The 24876-nt window shown below is 41.0% G+C and overlaps 1 protein-coding gene across 1 annotated transcript in view; it reads right to left on the bottom strand.

The window, feature by feature from the left end:
- The window catches only part of xylt1 (xylosyltransferase I), a 109263-nt gene that overhangs the window by 50632 nt on the left and 33755 nt on the right, over positions 1–24876 (bottom strand). Inside the window, exon 2 of the mRNA XM_042485290.1 lies at positions 3563–4151. Within this exon, the coding sequence (XP_042341224.1) occupies positions 3563–4151 (589 nt within the window). The remainder of the gene's footprint in view (positions 1–3562; positions 4152–24876) is intronic.

The following is a 24876-nucleotide window of genomic DNA, read 5'->3' as shown; positions in this document are numbered from 1 at the left end:
CGCGTAGTATTTTTTGAACAGACTGCACCTGAAGACACTGCAGGCCGTTTTTTTCCGACAGAAAAAAACCCCAGAAGCCCTGCTCTTGAACTCATCACTCTTCATCATCCTTCCCATCGCCATCAATCTTTTAAACTGCCTCTCCCTCATCTGCTATCACCCCGCTCTCTTCCTCCATCATCTTGTGTAACTTCGGGCTCTTACCCACCCTCCATCTTAACTGCTCATATGAGAGGTTAGAACAAGAGCTGAGCTATATCCCAAAGGGCTTGTACCAAATTGCATTTGAAAATGTCTCGGGGATGGCGTCTGCTCCTTCAAACCATTCACGGTGGCAGGTTTGCAGACTTATAAATCATATCTGCAGATTTGATTTATATGAATACAATAACCAATGTCATTTCCTTTTCTTTAATCCTCTAATGACAGATTTTTTTTGGCCACTCTGGGTTGAGCAAACACAACACTGATGTACATCGTATGTACATTTCATATTTGTATGTGAACCTTTGCACATCCCATAATGGCACTTAATTTAAGGCCCCCGGGCCAAATCTGGCTCCCGATAAGATGCTGGAGGGCCATTTTCTAATTAATAATAAAAATAAAGTCATCCAAATTGGGAATTGTTTTTTCACTTTAGTATACATAAGTTACCAGAGTGCATAATGCAGCATCAAAATAGAGCTTGTTTATCATAAAAAGAGCCCCCGGTGGATCCCCCGAACCCTCTGTCAGAGGTCGTAGCTAAACCCTAAAGTCCTAGAAATGTTCTACAATCCCAGAAATGTCCTAAAATCCTAGACATGTTCTAAGATTCTAGAAATGTTATAAGATCCTTAAAACATCCTTCTATCTTAGAAATGTCCTAAAATCCTTAAAACATCCTTAGATCCTAGAAATGTCCCAAAATCCAAGAAATGTCCAAAAACATTGAAAACATCCTAAAATTCTAGAAATGTCCTCAAAAATCTAAGAAATTTCTTAAAATCTGAGAAACGCCCTTACATCTGAGAAACATGTACGGGGGTCCTGGGGCCCCTGGCCTCCTGCCATTTTCTGAAAGTGGCCCTCAAAGCAGGTTGATAGTTTGGTTCTGTGTAAAATTATGCAAGCAGCATGAAGAGGGACTTTGCAGCATCCCTATGGCACAATATCTTTGCAAAAATGGTTTCAGACATTTAATTTATCCTTGTTATAAAATACATTGATTTGAGCAGCTTTAACTTCATACACAAATCTTTTTCAGTACAAGGCCACCAGGTTAAAGCTATGTGGTTACAAGGTTACTGCCAGCTACAGTGACACGCCTGCTGGAGCAATGCAGCCTATTATATCATTATAGGCCAAGTTAGCATATGGGAGGCAAAGAAATTAAACATGTTCCCCCAGTATTCAATAATGCTAATACCAAAGATATCACAATTGCTAATCTAGCCAAGGCCTCAAGGACAGCATACCGATCAAATCAAATTGGACAATTTTCTGCTAACAAGGTTAGGACTTGAATTGGGATGGGGAACAGAGGAGGGGAGAGAGAGAGAGAGAGATAACACATTGGCAGGCAGCAGGCAGGCAGACGGAGAGTAAGAAAGAAAAGTGATTTAATTTAGCTGTCGTGTTGTTACAGCCCAGCCACCAGGGGAAAGCCCTTTTCAATTTCTTTGTCTCCTTTGATCAAACTGTCAGTTTGAGTGGGATGGTGAGTTGCTGTGTGAGATGACAGGAGCTTAGGCGCAGACAAACGATACTCCTGCTCTTGGGAAGGGGAATGTACAAAAGTTGCTAAGTCATGGTGCCTCCTCGAGTTCTAATAACAGGGAGCGAGGGCCAGGAAGGTATCTGACTAGAACAGGCAGGATGTATAATAGCTTTCTCCTCCTCCCCTGCTGTCCACACACGCTGCATTCAGTCCACTCCTGTGTGTGTGAACGCATGTGTGTGTACGTGCTGTTCGATTCAACATGGTTGCTGATGCGTGCTGCCCACCGATGGCGGCAGCCGCAACAGATTATGTTTACAGAATCCGCAACCAGACTGCAGATGTCCATAAAGTCTTAGAGAAGAAAAAGCCTGTGTGTGTGTTTGTCTGTTTGAGAAAAAGAAAGGAGAACCTGTGTTCTGTGGCCAGCTTCACTAAACAAATGAAAATTGGAAACCAATTTGGAGACAATACAAGCAGCCTTCCCATTTTCTCCAACAATTTACTTAACCAATTATATATTTGGAAAAAAAAAAAGAAATTTCTTGCCTTTGACGAGAATTGCAATTACGAGAACAGGAAATATTTGACCGTGCACTAAAGCCTGACTGGTCAGACCACACTTTGTACTTGGCTTTGCGGATATTATGTCCCCCTTTTTTTTTGGTAAGAAAAAAACTTGTACAGCAGAGCAAAGGTAAAAATGGAAAAACAGTCAAATGCCAAACTATATGAGGAAAGAAAATTGACAACCTGTCTGCATTATTTCCAGAAAGTTTTTCTTGTATCTTTTACTTTAGTAACTCTGCAATAATTATCACTCAAGCAAAAACATCTTTTAGCTTACTGATCTCCTGATTTTCAATCTATTTGTAAAGCTTTTTTAAAGTAACTTGGCTCCTTTTCTGATTCATACGCTTTCACGTAAATGCTGCATTTGCAGTAGAGACGTCTGTTTCGGTTAATTTTGCTTTCAATAGCTCGACACCCCTTAACTTCTTAACAGAGTAATTTTGATGAAAAAAAGAAAAGTGAAACGCACTAGGCCTTTCCTTTTTTGTCTAATGCGCCGATGACTCAATGAGCTCTTGTGTGGAATTTCAAAGTGCTATCCTGCGATGGTGATGAATTGTAATTTTATGTATTGTAAATGTCTTGCCTTCTATTTTACTTTCTGCTGGCTTTGCTGACAGACAGCTAGCTGCGTTAAGATACAGAAACATAGTTTACACTGCCCGCCGGTATCTACAAGTGATGAAACGTAGCTTTGAAAACATCAAGTGTCATTGTACGTGTACAACAGAATTGCACGAATCCTATCAAGTGAAAAAAACATCTTAAGTGCCAAGCATAAAGTTTGACGTGCATGCTCACAAGGAGGTTAACTGTCATGTCATTTGAGGTGCATCTCAGCAGTCACTGGACCAATCAGTTTATAACAGTGCAGACAGCTGCAATGATTAGCGCTATGGTGAGTATTAATCTGGATGTTTTTTTTGTTTATTATGGATATTTCTCCAGGTAAGCAAAGTGGAGGTGAGAGTTGGATGTGGCAGTCCAAAAGAGAGAGGTTATCAGTGATGTCCCGCCAGAATACTTAGTTGGTGTGCAGTCCCATATGGCATCTCGCACTCTGTGGCATTTTGTGTGCAGTAGAGAGATGTTACTGTCTATTAAACCTATTTTAAGCATCCTTTTTCCCATGTAGTTTACTCTTTGAGACCCAGGTAGAGGACTTCGCCACACCACCAGGTGAGCTAGAGGTCACCCCCTCTTTGAATAATCTTGCACTGAAATCATATCATTAATATGTATTAAAATTAAAATAATATATCTAATTAATTAAAAAGATGGACTCACCCTCGAGGGGGCAGTAGCGAGCGACCTTCTCCGGCATTAACTGCCCTTCCTTGTGTCTGCAGTACACCTCTGCGATCTGTTGCCGGCACTCCTTGCTCTTGGCTCTGGATAGAGCCGAAATGGCTTCCTTCCCACTGATCTCGCACTTGGGTGGCTGGTCGTAGGTCACTTCCAGCGGCGCCGCAGTTGCCTGCCTCCTGTGCGGGTGCTGATGTCTGTGCTGTGACTGCGCCTGCTGGGCCTGTGAGGCACGGTAGTGTTGCCGCGACACTCCAGCAACACCTTGACCTCCTGGGTAGGAGGCGTTGTTGCTGACCGCCAGCGGCTGGTGGCCTACAGGCAGCACCTCATTTGAGCTGCGGCCCAGACTCGGGGAGTTGTCCCGCCAGGCCTGCTGCTGGGCGTGCGCCTTCTCCTGCAGATGCTCCCGCTGCTGCTTGCTGCTGGTGGCCCCAACAGATTGCCGGTGTGGCTGTGAGCGCGCACCAAAGTTACTATTGTCTATGTTCTCAAAATCTTTGGGCACAGAGTTCTCGTTGTTGCTGTCCACTCTGCTTTTCTCTTTCGGTCGGTGGGAGTAATATCCATCCTGGATAAAGAGAGAGGGAGGAGGGAGACAAGGGAGGCATTGGGTAAGAGGTGGGGAGTGAGAAAAAAGGAGGAGGGAGGACACAAACAAGAAAAACAAGATCAGAATTGAGTGAGCATGGTGCATATCAAATGTCGGATTAACAATCAATGTTGAATGTATGAGTGGGCAGCTCCGCATTGAACCGTGAGGCATGAAATGAAGGAGCAAGGTATTGAGAGCGGGGACTACAAGGTGCAACCTAACTGGAGGTGATGCAGGGCCGAGGGCTCTGCCGCTCCGTGCCATCATCAGATTAGCCCCGGTTTCAATTAAATTCTCCCTCAAATGGGCCCAGCACTCCGTAAACAGATTACCAAGAAGGGATAAAGGGCCAGAATATGACTGTGAGTTTGTGTGGGTGTTTGTGTTTATGTGCGTGTGTGCATGCATGTGTGCGATTCCTTTTCCGGCAGAGCCACATGAGAAGAAATCTTAGTGGTATGGCGTGTGACTGGAAAAGGCTGCTCTTGTCAGCGCCGTGCGTCTGCATATGTGAGATAGTGTGTGTGTGTGTGTGTGTGAACGTGTGAATGTACAATTTCCCTATCTTTCCAGCAGAATAGGCTGAAAGGAGGGGGCGCATGGGAGAGCAGAAAGAGGGAAAAGGGTAATGAGTGAAAGTGGGGAGTGCAAGGCGACAGAGCGCTGACACGAGGCATGAGTTCTGCTCCCAGGAAGCGCTGGCGTGTTCCAGTGAAATGTGCCACGATGCATCAAACGGAAAACTAAGAAAGCTGACTGGCTGCCACGCCACTGTTGCACACCTTGCTAGACACAAGAGAAGAGGCGGAGGGGGGAGAAAAGGGAACGGAATGACAAACAGCAGCCGAGGAAAGATAGAGCTCATAACAACAGGGATCCCTGATGTGTTTCTCCATTTACAATTCACAGAAAAGAAGGGAAAAGGGAGGAGGGAGAGTGCAGTGTGAGGTGTGTGAGACAGAATGGAAGCAGGAGAGGTGAGAGAGACACAGGGAAGCAAGTGAGATGCTATTGTGAGGCAGGCGCGGCAGCATGGAAATGTCTTTCCACCCCTAAAGCCAGGCCTGTTATCAGCCCATCAACCTTCCCTCGCTGCAAACACCTTGTACCAGCACAATTACAAAAGGTGGCTGGATGACACACTTTCACACTCAGAGAGACAGGAGGGGGATGATATTATAGCAGTGAAACAAGGAACAAAAACAGGATGAAAAACAGAGGACACAAAACACTATTGTCATTGTCAGCTCCCTTTTAAGCTGCTTCCTTGGCAGAGGTCTGGTTCTCACAAACACGGATACCTTTAAGCTTCTCCTCTCCTCTCCTCTCCTCCTCTCCTCTCCTCTCCTCTCCTCTCCTCTCCTCTCCTCTCCTCTCCTCTCCTCTCCTCTCCCCTTCTTTCCTCTCCTCTCCTCATATCTTCACTCCCTTCTGCTAGAGTTGGGCTGATTTCCAGTTTTGCAAGTCCAGTGTGCGAGTTTAAACCAGTTAAAACTATGCAAAATGGCTGAACCTGCATTTGTAATTATGTCATGTTCTGGTGATTTTAAAAGTAGCCTACCACATTGCAAATCCAACTCAAATTTGCCACGCGATAGTCTGGTGACACCCGGTCTATCTATATCTGATGCTCGCTTTGAAAACACTGCAGTGGAACCTGCTGAATCATGAGGTTGAAATGAGGAGTAATCTTTGCAAAGCTTAGTTATGTAGCAATCTCCCTCCAATCAGCTTGTGTCAGCTGACTGGAGGGAGACTGCTGGAAAGCTATAAGTTTTTAAGGTAAATCACCGCCGCTAAAAACAAGCTAAGTTAACGTTTTTTGCTGTTAGCTATCTTGTACGTAATTTCAAGTAAATATCACAATATAAAATGTGTATTATCTGATTTAAAAATAAAGATTACAAACACAGAAAGATAACAAGTAGGCTACTCACCGATCTTTTAAACGTTTTACGTCTCAAGTCTGATCTCAAGCGCACAGCTGATAGCTACATGGTTTGTTTACATGAAGTAAGAGAGGTGAATATTTAATGGTTTCAGTGTTGACAGAGAGCTGCGATGTTATGCAATGCTACGTGATAGACGCTTGCTGTTGGGGACACGTTGTCATTATGTACCACTGAGGAGCCGCTGCTGAGGCAAGTGGGACACCTGGTAAAATCTGGTAAACCGGTCCGGACTGGTGTTTGGTTTAATATCAAACCAGTTTAATAATTTTCACACCAGCCCAACCCTATCTTCTGCTCCACATCTCACTCCCCATCCCTCATAATCTGTTCCTCACCTCACATCTCTTGCACCTCCTTTTTCTCCCTCCTCTGTCTCTCCTTTCTTTGTTCTCAACTTCCATTCCTGCTCCCGCCTGTCATAACCTCTCCCTTCCCCTCCCCTCCTCGTCTTTCTCTGCTTCCTTCACCCCGCCAGTTTAAACAGACCATGTTGTCTGAATGGCAGAACCTGCTAATCCTGCGTGTAACAGCTGCTTAGGCCAGTGATCACCTAAAAAGAAATCCCTACTTGCTGAGTTTCAAAGGGAATGCTTTAGGGGGCTAATCCATGCAGTGCAAGTCACTGGATGTTTGCAGAGGTAAAATGAGTCTGTGTGCATTCACGATTATGTGTGTACAGTGACTGCTTCTTGTGGCTTTTTTTCAAAGTGCTCACTTGTGTGTGTGTGTGCGTTTAAAAGACGAAGAGAGCAAGTTAAGTCGAGGCAGCATGTGTTTGCCCTAGAGAAACGGATACTCTCGCTTTGAGTCCCACTGCGAGAGACATTAGAAGATGAGGGACACAGTCAAATGGAAAAATGCCCAAGTGAGCAAATGTTAAAAACAACAGTGCCCCAGTGCCTCAGCTCAAATTGATGTAACAAATCTACTTCTCTAACAGCACAGAGATAGTAAATGTTAGCTGATGAAGCATTCTCTATATTTTCTTATCACTGAATATACAAAATCTTTAAATAAGTATGCCAAGCCCCTCTTTATACACACAGCCTCATATCCACAGTGATGCCAAGTGAGGCCTACCTGTGGCATGTCTGTCTGTGTTGTATAAAATAAAGGATTGATGTAAGGCAATACATTATTATTTTACTATCAATTAATCTATTTTCCAATTATAATTTAATCTAAACAAGATCAGAAAAGTGTTTTTTAAAAAAAGTCCATCACGATTTCAGAAAGCAGCAATTCCTGCAGGATTTTATTGCTTGTGAAAGGATTAATTTGGCGTTATGGGCAATATACTTCTTACTTTCATGCCTGCTAAGGTTCAAGTTCAGGTTCAATCAACACAAGCTAATGCAGCCACAGATAACATACAACACAGGGCCGTTAAACTGTCCCTGTTGCTGCTGTTGCTGGAGCTCAGTTCAACATCTGCCAAGTTAGCATGAACTAACACACCAGCAGCAACTAATATCCAAGACTGAGCCATTTAACAGTCCAAACTCACACTGACACTGAAACGTCTTGACTCTGATGTTAAACCTGTTAAAAACACTTAACTGTTATTAAAGGGTTTAACATCAGTAACTGTCTGTGCAGCCGAGTGGACTCTCACTCCTGCAGCAGAAGCATCTGGAACCCACTGAGTCTATGGTGTGGTGATGTCAAGTACGGTGCCAACACGCCACCAAAACAATAGCCACATATGAAGTATCCTGTTGGTATCCGTACCACTTTATAGGTATTGGTACTGGTATTGTAATTTCAAAACAATACCCAGCCTGAGTCCAATTGTAACTAAATCTATCACTTAATTCATGTAAAAATCTAAACTATTAGCCTCTACAACTCACTCTGTATAAATTTACAACTTAAAAAATCAGTCTTGAGAAACTGGTAGTGTTTTTTTGCTGTTTGCCCTTTCTGGCTTCCATAGTAGATTACGTAGTGATAGGTTACATAGATTCTATGAAAGCTGGAGTTGCAGAAAGCAGGCTGGTCAGTCGCTGCTAATGTTAGCTCTCAGAGTTGGTAGTCTATCTGCAATGGACTATGGAGCTGCAAGTCACAACTTCAGAACAACTTAAACCAACTCAGGAGAAGGAGCTTTACACCACTCATTTAATATATCATGTTTGCAATATAAAGGTCAAGTACCTCAAAAACAGTACAAATGCCCAGGCTCAGATCGTACGCCATCACCAAGAGATGAAAGAAGTGGAACAAAATCAAGTAGAGAATTTAGTTTAAGCCAAATTTGTGACTCCAAGAATCAAAATCAAGTGGAATCATGAAATACTGAAAGATTCAAACTCCTATTAATCTTCTCATCCAGATTTTGGCAAGAAAGCCAACAGGTGCACTCCACAAAATGTCAAACTATTCCTTTAAGCAAAACAAGCAAGCAGTGGCACTGCATCAAAAAGCCAAGGGCCACGTATCTAATAAGCGAGATGACTGCTTTAATATAGTAACGACACTGATAGCAACGCAAGATATAAGTGACTCAGCTCAACAGGAGACATTGATTGATTGATCACATCATATGTTCACTTGCAGTAATTAATCAGAGGAGCACATTGCAATATTGAGGAAGAAATAAAACCTTATGAGTTTTGGCAACAGCCCAATCAGTCACAATCAGGTGATGCTGTGTCTTTTGTCCTCCCATCCCTCCAAGATTCATTTACAATCACATAAAACAAACAAAACCAGAAAATTGTCACATTTGAGAAGCTGGAGCTAGCAAATGTTTCGGTTTTTTGTTTGATAAATGACTCAACACTTAATCAGCTACTACATTGTAAAATCTGACACTAAAATAACCTTGGAAACTGCCTGCATTGAAAAATAAGGGTAAATATAACTATAAATCTTAATTTAGGTTTACTTTATATTAAGTATTAAGTTTACTTGAAATTTAGCTGTATCTACTTAATTTCATGCAGTTGTTGCAACTTAAAAAAGACAAGAGAAATTACCTTTTGCAAGTGTTAGCACCTTCAGAAAACTAAGTCAATCTGACTAAATCTAATGAGATGAGACGAAACAAGACATATTAATCTCACAGTGGGGAAATTCACAATTTACAGCAGTTAAAAAGTCAGATAGAGAGAAAATATAACAAAATACAAATTGTCATTGGGTAAAAAAAAGCAAAAAGCATCACAAAGATGTTGATTTGTTGCAAATTAATTGACACGGATAGGAGTGGAGGTTAGCCCCATGTGGCCCTGAAGTGGAAATGAGTAGAATTTATAAAGCTGGCATTGAGGAGATTCCTCTGGATAAACAATCTTCACACTGTGCTCCCTCCTCCCTCCTTCTCCTCCCTCCTCCTGTGAGCAAAGGACTCCAGTCGCTGTGTTGCTCTTTAATCTCAGAGACCGGGCTCTAAGCAGGAAGCGGTGGGGCACAGAATTAATAGTAGTGGCGTCCATTGAAGATAGGAGCTGGCGTTGGACTGCAGATGGGGCTGGGAGCTGGGGGTAGCTATCGATTGTTACAGGGGATATGTTTTCTACTCCCTGGGAGTGTCGAGGAGGCCAAGCCAGGATTGCCTGGCATGCGGTGTGCCGGTTGTGCACACATACACACACAAACAGGCCTCCCTGAGCTCTGCTGAGGAGTGAGGAAAAAGCAGAGGGGGTAAACGTTCATATCATCCATCACTGGTTGGTACATTTAGAGAAAGGCCTGTGGGGCTGGGACTTTCAGCACCCCCTCCGGGAATGGTTTAGTCCATTTCTCAACACAGAGCTGGCCCTTTCCACTTTCCCCCATTTCCTCTGCCACAGGGGGAAATATTTCACCTGTCCTTTTTTCTCTCTTTCCCTCTCTCCCTTTCTCCCCCCAATCTCCTGTGCAGCAGAGAGAAAAAAAGCACATATCTCTCTCTCAGCACCTGTCCGGCTTCACCCCTCTCCTCCTCCCCTGGCCCACGAATCATCCCTCGCTCTCAGAAGGAAAGCAGTTCATCTGCCCCGCCCCCCTCCCCTCCTCCTTAATGCCATCATTTACTGTTGCAGTCCCAAGGTAGATGTGAGGGAGAGCAAGGTAGCAGCACATATCAGTTTCACCCCCCCTCGCAGCCCGCTCCCTTTAAAAGACATCATTCCTATGGGGCCCAGCTGAGATAAGCTACTGCGTGTGCCAGCAGCGCGTACTCTGTCAACGCAAGCTGGTGACAGCCATGCAGACAGCCACCATGCACATACGTTTAGTAACTTCTTAAACTCTGCTGGACAATACACTGGCTCTTGTGTTTTGGCTAAATGTTGCTCAAATCCATTTAACCTCATTTTAAATTTTATTGGAGATCCCAAACGTTCTAAAGCTGGAAAAGTGTGAATTTCTAACAAAATGATCTAAAAAATTTCAAATTTATTGTGAATATCTGTGGTTTCAGAGCTTAAAACTCTGAGAATTATTTTACCTTTTTACAGAACAAACCAACCTGTTCACATTTTTGTAGAAGCAAAGTCTTAACAACAGCTACGTGTGTACATGCAAAATAATATCTTTAACAAGTTATTTAGTCCCAGAATATTCTGTAAACATAAAATTTTGGGACGCTGTAACTTGTTGTGAAGGGTAGTTTGGCTGTAAACAAGCGTTGTTACTTTGGTTTTACAGAATTGTTTCTTTGTACATGAAAATGATAAAAATGATTTCATGTTTTGCTATAGTTTTAACCTCTGAAACCATTGACTTTCACAATAAATATAAAATTTCACCAACATTTGGAAAGTTTGGGATCTCCCATACAATGTAAAATTAGGTTAAAAAATACAGTACTTCCTATCTGTGAGTGGGTGAGTCACCTCTGCAGCGTGCGGGCCAGCTTCTGCTACGACCTGGCTGCCATGTGGCTAACGAGCTCAGATTAATTACCTGGACTGAGTCCCTGCGATACTGCGAGCAAGATGTGGCGTCTGGCATGACACGGGAGACTGATACACTGACAGACTTGGTTCACAGCTGCTCGAGCACCTCAGGACACCTCGCGGAGAAATGAGCCAAGGTAGAGCGGGGACGACCTAAATGCTTAGTGACTTCTTAGAAGTCTTACTTATCGTAGCTTATCAGCTGGAGAGTTTGGGGGCGAGAGCAGCTGCTCTGTACTCTGCTTTCCCAGATTCACAGTTAAGGTATCACACACTATCCAAAGAGATTTGCAAAGTCTGGCGAAGTAGAGTGAGCTTCGGTTCAGTTCAGTGACAACTGAGATATTTAGTGAGTGTGCTCAGCTGGCTGCTCACCAACCCCTGCCCATCCTGACCCCAGACATCAATTCTGTTTACAAATAAATAAAATTCAAAAGTGGAAGAAGAACAAAAAATCATGCAATGGTCATTTTGCCAAATATAGCCTTCATAACAGGAGCCGATTACTCCAACTGGTCTTAACTAAGCCTGGTCCTAACTGCTAAGTCGGTCTGCAGACCAGTTTTTGAGCTTCCTTTAGGTCGTTTGCACCAACTAAACTAAAGCCTAGACTAAACTGCCTGGTCTTTGCAATGTGAGTTCATGTGAATGCTCAGTTACTACGGCTGTTGCTGAGCAGCACATGTGTTGCTAGGATACATAATCATTCTCCTTCTGTTGATAATGTAAAGCTCATTATTTATCATTTGTGGCAATGTTATCATGGAGGATCAGAGAAATAACAGTCATCTTATATCCTTCAAATTTATTTATTCATTATTATTATTTATTTGATTTATTTATTGCCTTGAATCCCACAACCAACCAGCAGGGTTGAAAGGTATATATTTTCTTTAAAAAAAAAAAAGATAAAATTCTATCACTTATTATCGTCAGAAGATGTAAACACAGAAATTATTGCAGATTTTTAAATTTCTGATGGTCCTTGAATGCATCATGTGTGACATGTACCTTTGTCAGGAAACTTTACAAAATCTAAGCTTAAGCCTAAAATGATATTTTATCAAAATTACTTTATTTTACATGTCTTAGTCAAATTTCACGAAAAACAAATTAAACTAAACTAAAAATAAAAAAGAGTAAATTCTGCAGTCCTCAGAACACTGTTTACACAGAGAAAGCAACAAGAGAGATCACAAGCAGAAGTTGTAAAAATGTAACAGTAAATGTAAATTGTAATGTAGAAAAATAAAAGTTTTGTGAATGTTGTGGCGTGTTTTGTCATGAGTACAAACATCATGAGAATACTAGCTCAGGGAAATACGGTGAAATAGGCCTGGTCTACAATATAGACTTTCAAAAGGATCTAAACTTTAGTTAAATAAAAATAAAAATGATCTTGCTTGGGTTCACTTTCGAGGGTTTTCATCGTTTTCTGTCTTCTAGTTATGAATGTTTCCTGAGTTGCTGCTCTCTCTCCCTTTCTTTCTCTCCCTTTTGGTCAATCCCTTCAATCCCCTTCTCCCCCAACGGCTAAAACTTTAGGAATGCTGGTCACATGTAATGTAAGTGTGTACGTGTGTGTGCGCGCAAATGCACGATTAGCGGCAGCTCTGAATGAACAGTCTGGGTTTGGTATGCACAGAAGCCTCTTGTTGTGTGCCCTGCGACAAGCCCCGGAGCGAAAGTGGTGAAAAGGGATGTGTGTCTTTGTGTGTGCAAATGTGCTACAAATACCTCGAGAAGACAGACAGCGAGAACCTCTGAAAACTACTTAAAGGCTTTAGGTGAGGGAAATGAAATTTGAAGAAAGGATGCATTATCTGAAAAGGAAGCAAAAATATGATAAAAATGCTTCTCCTCTAGGAATCTTTTTACACACACAAATGATTGCTATCGACTTTTTGCTGTTGAAACCACCGAACAGAGATCAAAGTCTTCCAGAGACAATGATCCCGAGGTTGAGACTCGTGGGTTTTTCACAGGGCAGAGGTGACTTCACAAGCTACTGTTGAATTTCCACTTCTCTTGGATATTCTCGTATTGTAATTACACAACGCGTTTGCATGCACGGATTTCAACTGGCCAAGGAGACAAAAAAAAACCCAGAAAAACCCCCAAGACTTCAACCCTAGTAACCACAGACGTGCCGAAGACAGACAGAGTTCCTCTTTCTCAAACAAGTAACATTTTTATATACAGAAAAGCTGCTAAAAAAAACTCCGCACAAAGACACGTATGAAGAAACAGACAGACAAAACTACAGGGAAATTCTCTGAGGAGTTCCGACAAGACCATAGTGAAATTTAAAAATACTTTTGCTTTCCTCTCAATATGTCTGCACTGCATTACAACATCAACCAAATCGCCAGAAAAAAATGTTGCCATTCTACGTATCTGCAAACCATGGATATGTTACATTTGTGTGTTATTATGTGGCAGGTACACTGAAACTTTACATTTCAACAACACTGGTTAACACTTTCTTGTGGTTAGGAAAAGATCATTTTTGGCCATAAAAAAACAGATTTGGTGGCAAAAACCTGGCTGGAACTGATGTGATGATGTTTCAGTAAAAAAAACTGCTTTTTATAGCACTGTTCCTGCTGGTAAAGCAGTGACGTTTTAGTAAAAAATGACCACTTTCATGGCACTATCCCTGCTAAAACAACAGCGCTGTCTCTAAAAAAAAAAACCCAAAACCCCAGCATTTTTTGTGGCACTATTTCTGCTGGAAAAGCAGGGATGCTGGTATGAAAAAAACCCTTTCTCATGGCACTGTCACCACTGGAAAAACAGCAATGTCTCTGTTAAAAAAAAAATGCTTTTCACAGCACAATCCTGGCTAAAAAGATTAACTAGTCACCAAAAAACACCAAAGTTTTGTGGATAAAAAGCTCCTGGAATGACAGCCACTACTACTGACTCAATAAAAAAAAGAAAAGAAAGGTTTTGGTTGTTTGTTGTTCTCCAACAGCAGTCTGAAACTTGGCATGTGTCTCAACTAGGTGTCACCATCCCCTCCACCTCTAATGACAAAGTCAGCTTATATACTTTGTTGCTTTAGAAATTTGAATATATGTTTGAAACATAAAAATGTAAGGTGTTTGTGTTTTGCCAAAATGTGCCTTTTTTGTGGCCTCTTTGTGTTTTATATTGCTCTGGAGTTGTATATATTTCGACTTTGTATTTTTGGTCCATGATGTCTGTCTGTAACTTTTGCTGCTGCCTGGCTTGGCCAAGACACCTTTGAAAAATTTGATTTTTAATCTCAAGAGGTTTTTCTGGTTAAATAAAGGTTAAACTAATAAAAGTTCTGCTTGAGTATGCATATTTCCTCAGCCAACTAAAAGCATTTATGTTCTCTCTGTTGACAAGCTCTTATGTTAGCCTCACACCTGTGCACTCAAAATCATCCTCGGAGAGGATTAACATCTCCCTCACTCTTCTGTTAGCCCTGTCGCACCTGTTTGGGCAGGACAAATATTAACAATGATATCTTTATTCATGGATAACTATTTAAAGTTCAAGTGACATCAAAAAGTTCAGGGACTGCATTTATACATCTACTCTAATGGATAACCGGAGCTACCTTCGATTTAAACACACTTTCACAAACTGATGCGAGGCGCTCACCTGTCCAGCAGGAGCTACCATTTATATAGTATATATTTCATATTATATAATTATTATAATTATATATTTAAATTTATGTAACTGCGCCCGACACTCCTTTTTTTAAAATTCTCAGCACTATTTGGGTAATTTTCTTGTTTTTTTCCTTACTTTTATTAGGTTTCTCTTTTCTTTTCTTTCTTTTTTTTTTTTTTTTTTAATTTTGCTTATTTTCAGGCAATTCCCTTGAAACTTTTACTATTTTCTGGCTAGTATTTTGGCCATGTGTTGGTAAATTTCTCATTGCTTTCATTCCATGTTTTTGAAACGAAATCAAGCCAATATGCTCAGGTTTTCAAAGGGTAAACAAAACAATGCCATTTTTAAAATTACCAATAACATTGCAAATATTTTGTGCTCACACTCTTCAACATTAAATTTTGTTCTCTTTTGAGGATCGTACATCGATGATTTTATGCAAATTCATCTACTGCACTAACTACACAATTCCCTCTGCAAAAGCGCATTAGATAAATGCTTGCTCACCTAATGGACTATAATTTAATCTAGAATCTGCTGGCTGTTGTGGAAATGAACTAAAGTGAACGCTGTGGTGGCAAAATAAGAAAATACTGTAAATGTGTTCATATCTTCTGGAACTTTCCCCCTAAATTGGATTAAGAAGAAATGGAGTTGAGAGGCGACCTCAAATAACCTTTAGAGATTTATTCTGAGTGTGTACCAACAACAAGGAAACTCACACTGAGAACAATGTTAGAGCTAAAATCCCCAAAGCATGTGGCAAAAGTGAAGCCGGGCTGCCTGAGTCTCACAAGGTTTGGTTCGCCTTCTCCCTTTAAAAAATCTTTACTCGGCATCCAAGCAGCTTACATAGATGGATTACTAGGCACACACAGACACACACAGACACACACACACACACACACAGCACACACACACACACACACACACACACACACACACACACGCACACAGACATTTCCGTGCCAGGTGTGACAAATGGCAGGCAGAGAGGAAACATTTATTCCCTGTGGTGAGCTTAATTAGCCTATCAGCTAAGCCTTGGCACCAGCTTGTTTTGAAAACCCCACACACACACACACACACACACACACACACACACACACACACACACACACACACACACAGACTAGTCCCTTGTGAGACTGGTTGGTGCAAGTCACATTTATCCTGAGGCCTGTGTGTGAGAGTGTGTGTGTGTTAATATATGATTTCTATGCTGAAGCCAGAAGAACAGTAAAGACTGTGCTGAAGTGTAAAAAGCTAAACTGTAAAAGTGAAATTTGCACACGCAAAAAACAAAGAGGTCATCCACAACCATGCTAATGCTACTTGATAATCTTTCACAAACAAAAACAAATTTAAAATAACACAAATTTAATTTTAATGAATTTCCATTTATATGATAACATTGTGAAATGCTTGTCTGGCATGGCCTGCAAGGGTAAGGTGTTGCGCATTATCGTTTTGTCCTGGAACAGCTGGTTACAGGCATACAGGCTGTGCAAAAGTGAGGGCAATTTGGCATTAAGGTCCAAAACTTAACATAGCTGTCAGTGATGAGGAAAATGATGCTGATTTTTAAGTGTTAAAAACCACAGAGCCTGTTCAGACCTGAAATTTTCATGCATCTTGGGTGATAAGATCATAAGTGGGCAGCTATATTCACACCTGGCATCAGAGTGTGTCTCTATGTGCATCTTAAGTGACCACTTGTGACCTGATCTCTCTCCCTCGCTCTTCATGCAAATTGACTTGACATAATTTCCGTTTGCAAAGTCTAAATGTGTAGTTTTTACCCGGCAGGAGGTTTGTCTTGCTGTATGCACACTTACACTCCTTAAAGGCATACTTGGCAAAATTTAAAAAAAATTTAAAAAATCCCTTTCAATCATCACTTCTGACCCGCTAACAGTGTGTAGCTGTGTCTGTATCTGCAGAGAACCTGCCCTCTACCTTTATTTCCCTCTTTAGTGTCGATGAGTCGAGGCCAAGTTTGAATGTTGTTCTTACAAACAGTAAGAGACAAATACTGCATAGTATTCTTTGATTATTTAAAACATCTACAGTATAATTTTACTGTGGAGCTGAACACAGAGTATTGATTTGCTCAGCACCTTCTTTCCTGCTCTCTCTCTCTGTTTATCATAAGACAAGCGCACCCCACTGTCCCGCCGCCTCCTCACTGCTGGGAGACTACTACTGTGGGTGTGTGAGCTCTGTGCTGTGAACAGTCGGTGTGAGTCCGCCCACACACACAGTGACAGGGCTAACTGTCAGCACCACGTGGCTAACGTTACCAAATAGTTATAAACAAGTCAAGCCATTTTGGTGTCGGTGTGACTTTGTGAGGACGGTTTAACAGCTGGTGCTGCTTTAGCTTGTGCTAACCGGTGTGCAGTAACCATGTGATATTAGGTAAGCTGGAAATTATAAAGAGTCTCCTTATGTAGTGTCAAATTGTCTTTATCAACATAAGAACGAAGAAGAAAAGCATTTATTGCTGTGGTTATCCCGTCTTAAACCTGAGCAGACACAGACAGATAGATGCAAATATGTAATTTTTTAAACTTTTCATCACCTTTTTTCTGCTCATTTTCTTGTTTGTTTGTGTTCTTTTTACTTTTCTTTTCCTTCCTTTTTTTTTGCTTATTTTCAGGTTATTTTCATGTAACTTTTTACTAATTTGCTGTTTGGTTAAGTATTGTTTCTACTATTGTGTTCACGTGCATTTATGTGACACAGCAGGCGTCCTGAGATGCAAGACAGATTTCTGAATAATTTCGGATAATGAAGTAAAATCTAAAATCATATAATTTCTTATTCATTTTTGGGTCTTGTTCAAAGGGCGAGTGAAAGTCATCTGAGTCTTTTGCAGCCCTGCTTCTGAGGGTCACACACAGTTCTGACTGGTTCCACTGGTTCCAGCCTGAGGTTTGCAGCTCAATACACTTCCCACAATAGAGAGCTGAAATATTTCTCTGAACTCAACACTACAGTAGTCAATGTCCTTTTGTGGACTTCAGTGAAACGATATGCGCCCACTCACTCCTTCGAAATCATCCTCTTTCCTTGTCTTTTATTTTCAAAAAACCACTTCCTGTGCTCTGCCCTCCTCTGCCTCCCCGCTGGGTGAACCCTGAGAGTTTCCACATGACAACAGGAATCTAAATCATACGGCTTACATACAGTATATTAGGTCCGTATCTCTCAAGGGCATGAAAGCCCTTTAACAAGCCATGAGAAGATACTGGCTCCTACTGCGTCCCTCCACCCCCTCCTCTCTCTCCTATACCGGCCTCTTATTTTCCTCCCTGAATAAACCCCACAACTTTACATCTCCAGCTCTGAATGGGGCCCATCAAGCGATTTCTGAGCCATATCTCACAAGGGCATGAAAAAAAAGCCTCACCCCCTGCTCCCCCTTCTCTCCGCACACCTCCCTGTTCAGCCATGAAATGACACCCCTATTTAATCAATTGTGAATCATGAAATTTTGCACAAGAGACCCCTTTTCTTTGCACTTGACAGTGATTGAACTGCACAGCCATGCAATTCCATTCACCACGGCGATGAGAAGAAAAGAGAGCGGGGGAGGGGCTGCGAAATGTGTGTGTGCGTTCGAGAGATGAAGGTGATTTCCCTGTGACATCATGGGCCCCCGCTCAATGGCGCCGCAACAGAGGGTCCCTTCTGTGCATCGAGGCCTCGTGGTCGGGAAGCATAGCGGGAGCCTACAGTTGAGCTATAGGGGTGCAAGGAGGTGTGTATATGTGTGTGTGTCACATAAACATTTTATAGGGGCCCCCAAAAGACCAGGGGTCAAGAATAACAGAAGAGGAGGAGAAAAAGGGGGTTTTGAGAGAGAGATTACAAGTGGAGGAGACAGAGTGAGATAAAGGCTGAGAGAAGAAGTAGAAAAGTGGATAAGAGGAGGAGAACAAGAGTGAGAGAGAGATGGAGTATGAGACCCCTGACTGGAAAGGCCCCCCATCCCCTCTCTTTCTTCTGCATGAATGGGCTGGTGGGAACGACATGTGAATGTGTGATGTAAGGTCTGAAGCGAGTGTGTCAGGGAACATAGCTGACATTCCAGGCATCGGTGTGACATAGCAGTGACACGATGTGACCCCGGCGTGACCCCGGCGTGACCCCGAGGTCAGACTGAGTCAGCTCCTTCATGTCACGGCAAGACAGAAGACCGACAAGCCGTGGATTTATGCGTTCACTCTGCACTGTGTCATTCTTTTATAGGATGAGGTGGAGATGTGTGTGTGTGTGTTTGTCTCATGTGCCCGTGCTTGAGTGCAGCATGCTAATGATGTGCAAATATATCGCCGTGGTGAGAGCTTCAGTTTCACTTCCACAATGCAGACACTAATTCTGCTGGCAGGACGAGCCTCCAGAAGCACGTTTTTGTGAAACACAAATAACATAGAGAAATGAAAAAGGTGATTCCCTGATGAACAGCTCAACTGAAAACATACTAATTTTACATAATTACTTTCCCTATTGTCAATGTTTCATCTCGATTAATACGGTTATGAATGACAAAATGAATTAGGACTAGACAGTGCCCACAGAGAGCTGGAATCCCTCGATTTTTGTTTGATTAAGTCATAGAAAATGCATATTTATTAAGGGGGCATAAAATTGTTTTTGATGCCGATATCTTTGATGCCGAGATATATAACAACTCATTTGGTCGATAACTGATACTGATATCTGTATATCCATTTTTCCTCCACCTAATTTTAGAGATCAAGTCTCTTCTGTGGTGGAATTAACATCAATTAAGCATACTCTTATTGTGATGGCCCACCAGCACCAGGAGACATAAAATACAATGCTTTTCAATGTATGTAATATTCATTCATTGCCCAAAATAACAAAAACACTTCAACTCAGGGTAGATGTTTTTCACATGTTCACTTTGTTTATATAAAAAGATAACTAAATTGGTTTGAGATATTGGCAGAAATCAGCATGGTGGCCAATTCTGATATTTTATTTTAAAGTCAGTATCTCCCAATATTGATGTAGTGCTGATATCATTATCGTGCATCTGTAATATTTATCATAAGATACATAAGATTTAAGACATAAGATTTATGGATGGTAATGCTGATCCGTCACTTTGGTCCACACTAAAATATCGATGGACTGCAAGGAAATTTTGTGAACACATTTATGGTGCCCTGTTTTTTGGTGATCCCCTGACTTTCCCTCCAGCCTTAGCATGAGTGTAATATTGCACTTTTGGCTAAACTTTCTCTGCAACTATTGGGTGGAGAGCAGTAAAATTTAATGAACACAAAATGTTGTTGAGGATAAATTGTAATAACTTCCCTTTCAACTTTTCAACCAGAGCCAAAATTAGGTCAAACACACTTTTTGTTTGGTGCAAATTAGAGCAATTAATCAATTAAATGTCAACAATTAAATCAATTGCCAACTAGCTTTAGATATTAGATTTTTGATCAATCAGTTTGAATCATTTTTGTAGAAAAAAAGTAAGAATTCTCTGATTCCAGCTTCTTATATGTGAATATTTTATGGTTTCTTTACTTCTTTATGACAGTAAACTGAATATATTTGGACTTTCCATATTCTCACATTTTATAGACTAAACAGCTAATCATGTAATCTGGAAAACAATCAACAGTTTAATAAATTATGAAAACAATTGTTAGTTGCCACACTGTTACACTGCCCACTAATATACCGATAGGAAAAGTCCTAAAATTGCTAGGAAGGTTTAAACATCTACACTTTCACAACAGCTGAGCAAATTCAGTCTGCCGTTGACGGGCCGAAAGCTCAGGAAAAAGTGAACAGACCTTAAGTTGGATTTGTCTTGTCAGCTGTTGTTTCCAAACTCATCTCACTGAGATAAGAACAGTCCGGGGGATTGCTTTCATTTGTTTCGATAAATATTCTACATCTCTGTTGACATAGGAATGGAAGGCACCTGTTAAATACATTTATTAATTTAATTTCAGTTTCCTGGTTGGTGTTGTGACTCAATTGCACAACATGCACCTCACCGTGGGTTCAAAATGAGGCTCATGCGTTGCCACACTTCAGCTCCGTCTCCTTCTAATCTGTATGCAGAGCCAAGAAGAATTCAGCTCTGGAGAAGAACACCTGAATGCATCAGGCCCAGGCGATAACACGAGGCATTTTTCTGGGAACACAGTTTTGCAAATGACATAAATTGTCGGTGACCTGTGTCACGGCAATACAAAGAGCACACGCACTGCACGGCGAGGTTAGGACCCAATCTGCTCTTGTTTACACTGCAGAGGAAATTAATTTCTCTGCACTGATAGACTGATGGTGGGGAGAAAAACAAGATGAAAAGATGGAGAAGAGGCACAATGTTCATCACCTGGGGCTTTATGTGTGAGCTTCTCCTGTGAGCTCAAGTGCACAGACAGCTGCAGGTTACGTGGAGAGCGACAGACTAGAAAGAGTTTACCCTAATTAGAGTTCGGGTACACAGAAACATTGTGCTAAGATTAGATGAGATAGTGATCGGCTGCACAAAACAGGAGGAAGACGTAAAAGGATGTATGACTGAATCTTCAAGACAGCAGATTTCATTGAACATACAGGCCTTAGTCTTAACCCTTTTAAACCTGGAGCGACATCACTTGCCTTGTGCTTCATTCGGACGCTTTTCATATGCATTTAAACCTTTAAACCCTTTGAAGCAAAATTAGTTTAATTTCTTTCAAAGACATGGGAAAAGGCAAGAAATGTCCCAGAAATTACAAGGCATCAGTATATTTTAAAAATCTTTTTATAATATTTTAAAAAGCTAGGGGAAATATTTCAGAAAACTATATTTATATTTATCCTAATTTTTTTTAATTATTATTTTACATAAACATAAATTTTAAGCATTTTTCAGCTCATTTCTCTGTTGTTTTTTTTTTGTAAATGTGTTTATTCTTTTAATTTCCCATTTCACTGTTTGTCTTTTTGTCTGTGCTAATTTTTCAGGTAATTTTCTTTTTCTTTTTGCTACTTTCAAATTCTTGGTTAGTTTCTCATTGCCTTCTGCCTGCGTTTTCATAGAAACCAAGTCAATTTGCCCCAGTTTCAAAGGGTTAATGCTGAGGAAGCCTAGGGATTTATTTGGCTCGCTTCAGATGTCAGTCACAGACATTCTGGCTCCAGTTTCTAGAAGCATCACGGACACAAATTAATTAAAAATACCTTCATTTGTGTATTTCTAACTGAGCCGTGCATAAGCCTCAAATCTGACCTTAAAGCCGAAGCGTGGCTGAAAATAACTAGCTCATAAGAAAAGTCACCCGTCAACGCTAAGTGTTTATAGTCGGTCCAAATAGCACTACTCAAATGCAAGGCGATAAGCCTGTCATCAGAACGAGAGGTGATAATCATACAAATGGGGATAACGGCGCACAATTTCAGACAGTCCCTCCTTGAAGGCATTCATGGTGTTGCAGGTACACACAAAAAGTGACGGAAGTAGTTATGTAAGAGCATAAAAAGAGCTTTGGAGAGAAGTTCAAACCCTGCATACTCTCCATCCTGTGCACACCTGGCTGATTGCCCAATTGCAGAGCCAAAGTGGTTGTGCTTGTCGGATTGTTGATTGTGGAAAAGCTACACAAATTAAGCGACCGCTGCCACCTGAATTCAAGCACTTGGACTGAAAATATATTGACGTCTGCAGTGAGTTAGTCAACAATGTGAGGAGCAGGTGGAGGATTCTGAGCCTTTATGTACTTGAAAGCACTTTGGAGCCACACGACAAAAAGTAAACCTTTCTCAGTGCAATGAACAATGAAACAGAAGTCCAATCTGTGTTTTCACCTGTCTTGGCAACATATCTCATAAACAGAGGTGGACACTTCATTTGAAAACTGTATTTAATTATTCATTGAAAGATAATTACTTTAACTATGAATCAAAAGTAGAGTGTAACTTTACTTTCATAGCTTAGAAAAGTTTCAGTTAATAACGTTAATGAAATGTTTTTGTCATGTTTGTCGAAACTGTCACAACATCAAAACAGTACGAGACAGATAATCTAAACTCTGATTCCTCTACATTTGGTTTTGCCTTGTAGTGCTTTGAATGGCCATATTACATGAGGACAACCAGTCAGAGTCTCAGCTGTCAATCATGTAAATCACCACTCCTGAACTGTGGTGAAATTATCAAATTAGGTAGCGCCAATCAAATATGAATAAAGATTTTGTTACTACCTGGCACTGGGTGTCAGTGATTGGCCAGCTACCCCAGCAGCTTTAACCCTTACAGCCTGTGGTGCGGTAAAGGCGAGCGTGGTGTATGTGATGGAGTCGGCAGTTCAGTGTCCCAAGAAGCCACCAAAATGGCATTAAAAGGAATTAGTAGATAGTAGTTATCTGAATTCTTACATTCACACGATAGGTATCAAATGAAGTAGAGAAAAAAGGTATCAAATGAAGCACTATTGGTATTGATATCACTTTAACCCTTTCATACCTGAGCAAAATGGCTTGATTTATTTCAAGAACATGGGAAGAGGGTAGAAATATGCATAGAGATAAGCAAAATAAATAAAAGAATAAAAAATAAAATAAAAAACAACAAGAAAATGACACTGAAAAAGTTTTTTTTTCCTTTCTTTTTCTATAACATAATTTTAAATATCTAATTTAGATAATTATAAATACGGTTTTCTGGACATTTCCCCCCTTTTTTAAATAAAAAGCTAAACTTTAGATAATTTCCCTGTCCCCTTTTACTTAAATGTTGCACATTTCTGGCTAAGTCGCTCAGGTGTCGTGCTTGTGAATAGCATTTGTATGCTGATGTTGATCCAGGTGTTAAAGGGTTAGGAGTGCTGGTATTGGTACTGGTGTCACCCTAGACCCTAGAGACTCCAGAATGTACACTTATCTGCAGCTGATGTTACCAAGCCCGACAAGAATAAAAAACATAAGTAAGTTCATTTTGGCGTTCAGCTAAATGGAACTGTTTCATGTATAGTCATTATTTCAGTAAGGCTGACACCGTGATTCTTAGCATACAGGTATCGGGGACAGTCTTTTACAGCCATGTCATGTATGCATAATGCATGATGCATCACAGTGTAACTGACGACCCCATAGGGCTCCAATTACTTCCAGAGGAAAGATTTTGAATTTGGTCACAGTCTTATGATCATTTCTTGTCTGTCAGACAAAAGCGGTTCAGGCTGTGTTGCAGGAATCAGAAGTAGCCCGTGGAGACAGTAACTGGTCGGGTATCCGCCGACAGAACTGGGGGTGAAAATCTGTCAGGGTGCAGCACAAATGTTTGCTGAAGCAGAAATACACTAAAAATTACTTTTTCTAAAGTGTGAATGGTCCAGTTGCTGCATTTACATTTGCTTAATGCATTTTGCATGCCAAGCAGTTAAACATTTGTCTTGAATATAATTTTCCCAATGATTATAATCACTTCATTTGAAAGTCACATCATGTGGTCAGATTTGCATTTAAACAACAAATGCAAGCAACTAATGGCTTTTCTCCAAACAGCTGCGATACTCCAGCGAGGTTATACTGTGCGACACACTGACAGTCATGCTTGGCTACCCCAAAATGAAAAAAAAAAGGTAAAACTTCTATAACGAGACATGTTTTTAGGGGAATCTGGCTGACAACTTTCTAAAGTCACAAAAGTGTGCAGTTATCTGTGTGATGGAATGACAGAGAGATAAAGATCAGAGGAAAACAGAGAAAGCGAGGGGAGGAGGAGAAAGTGAAGGTGAGGAGTTAAGCACCTTAGCTGGCAATAACGAGCGGAGAGACGGCTGATATGATCTTTTGGTCTGACACCCAGATCATTAAAACATCGTAATGATTGAAGGCCTCCCTTCCTGTCCAGCACATCCTGAGGCAGAGGGAAGATTCCAGACTTTGTGCTGTTTTCATATTTCTGAGGAAAAATGGATCTAAAGTGAATCAAAAGCCTAATGCTAACATATACAGGGTGTAATATATGTGCAAAGTCTTAAGGGGACATTTCCGCTGCAAAATGACCATTTCTATAAATATTTACTCACTACGTGTGACCTTGAATTTGTGAAGAAAACTTTGTTATTCTTGCATACCTCCACGGTGAACGAAGAACCCAAAAAGGGCTAATATTCATCATAAATTGAGGACCACATTAACCAACCCCAATACTTTAAAAACT

The sequence above is a fragment of the Plectropomus leopardus genome, chromosome 4, assembly GCF_008729295.1.
Source record: "Plectropomus leopardus isolate mb chromosome 4, YSFRI_Pleo_2.0, whole genome shotgun sequence".
Classification (NCBI taxonomy): Eukaryota; Metazoa; Chordata; class Actinopteri; order Perciformes; family Serranidae; genus Plectropomus; species Plectropomus leopardus.
This window is presented reverse-complemented; position numbering and strand designations above follow the sequence as displayed.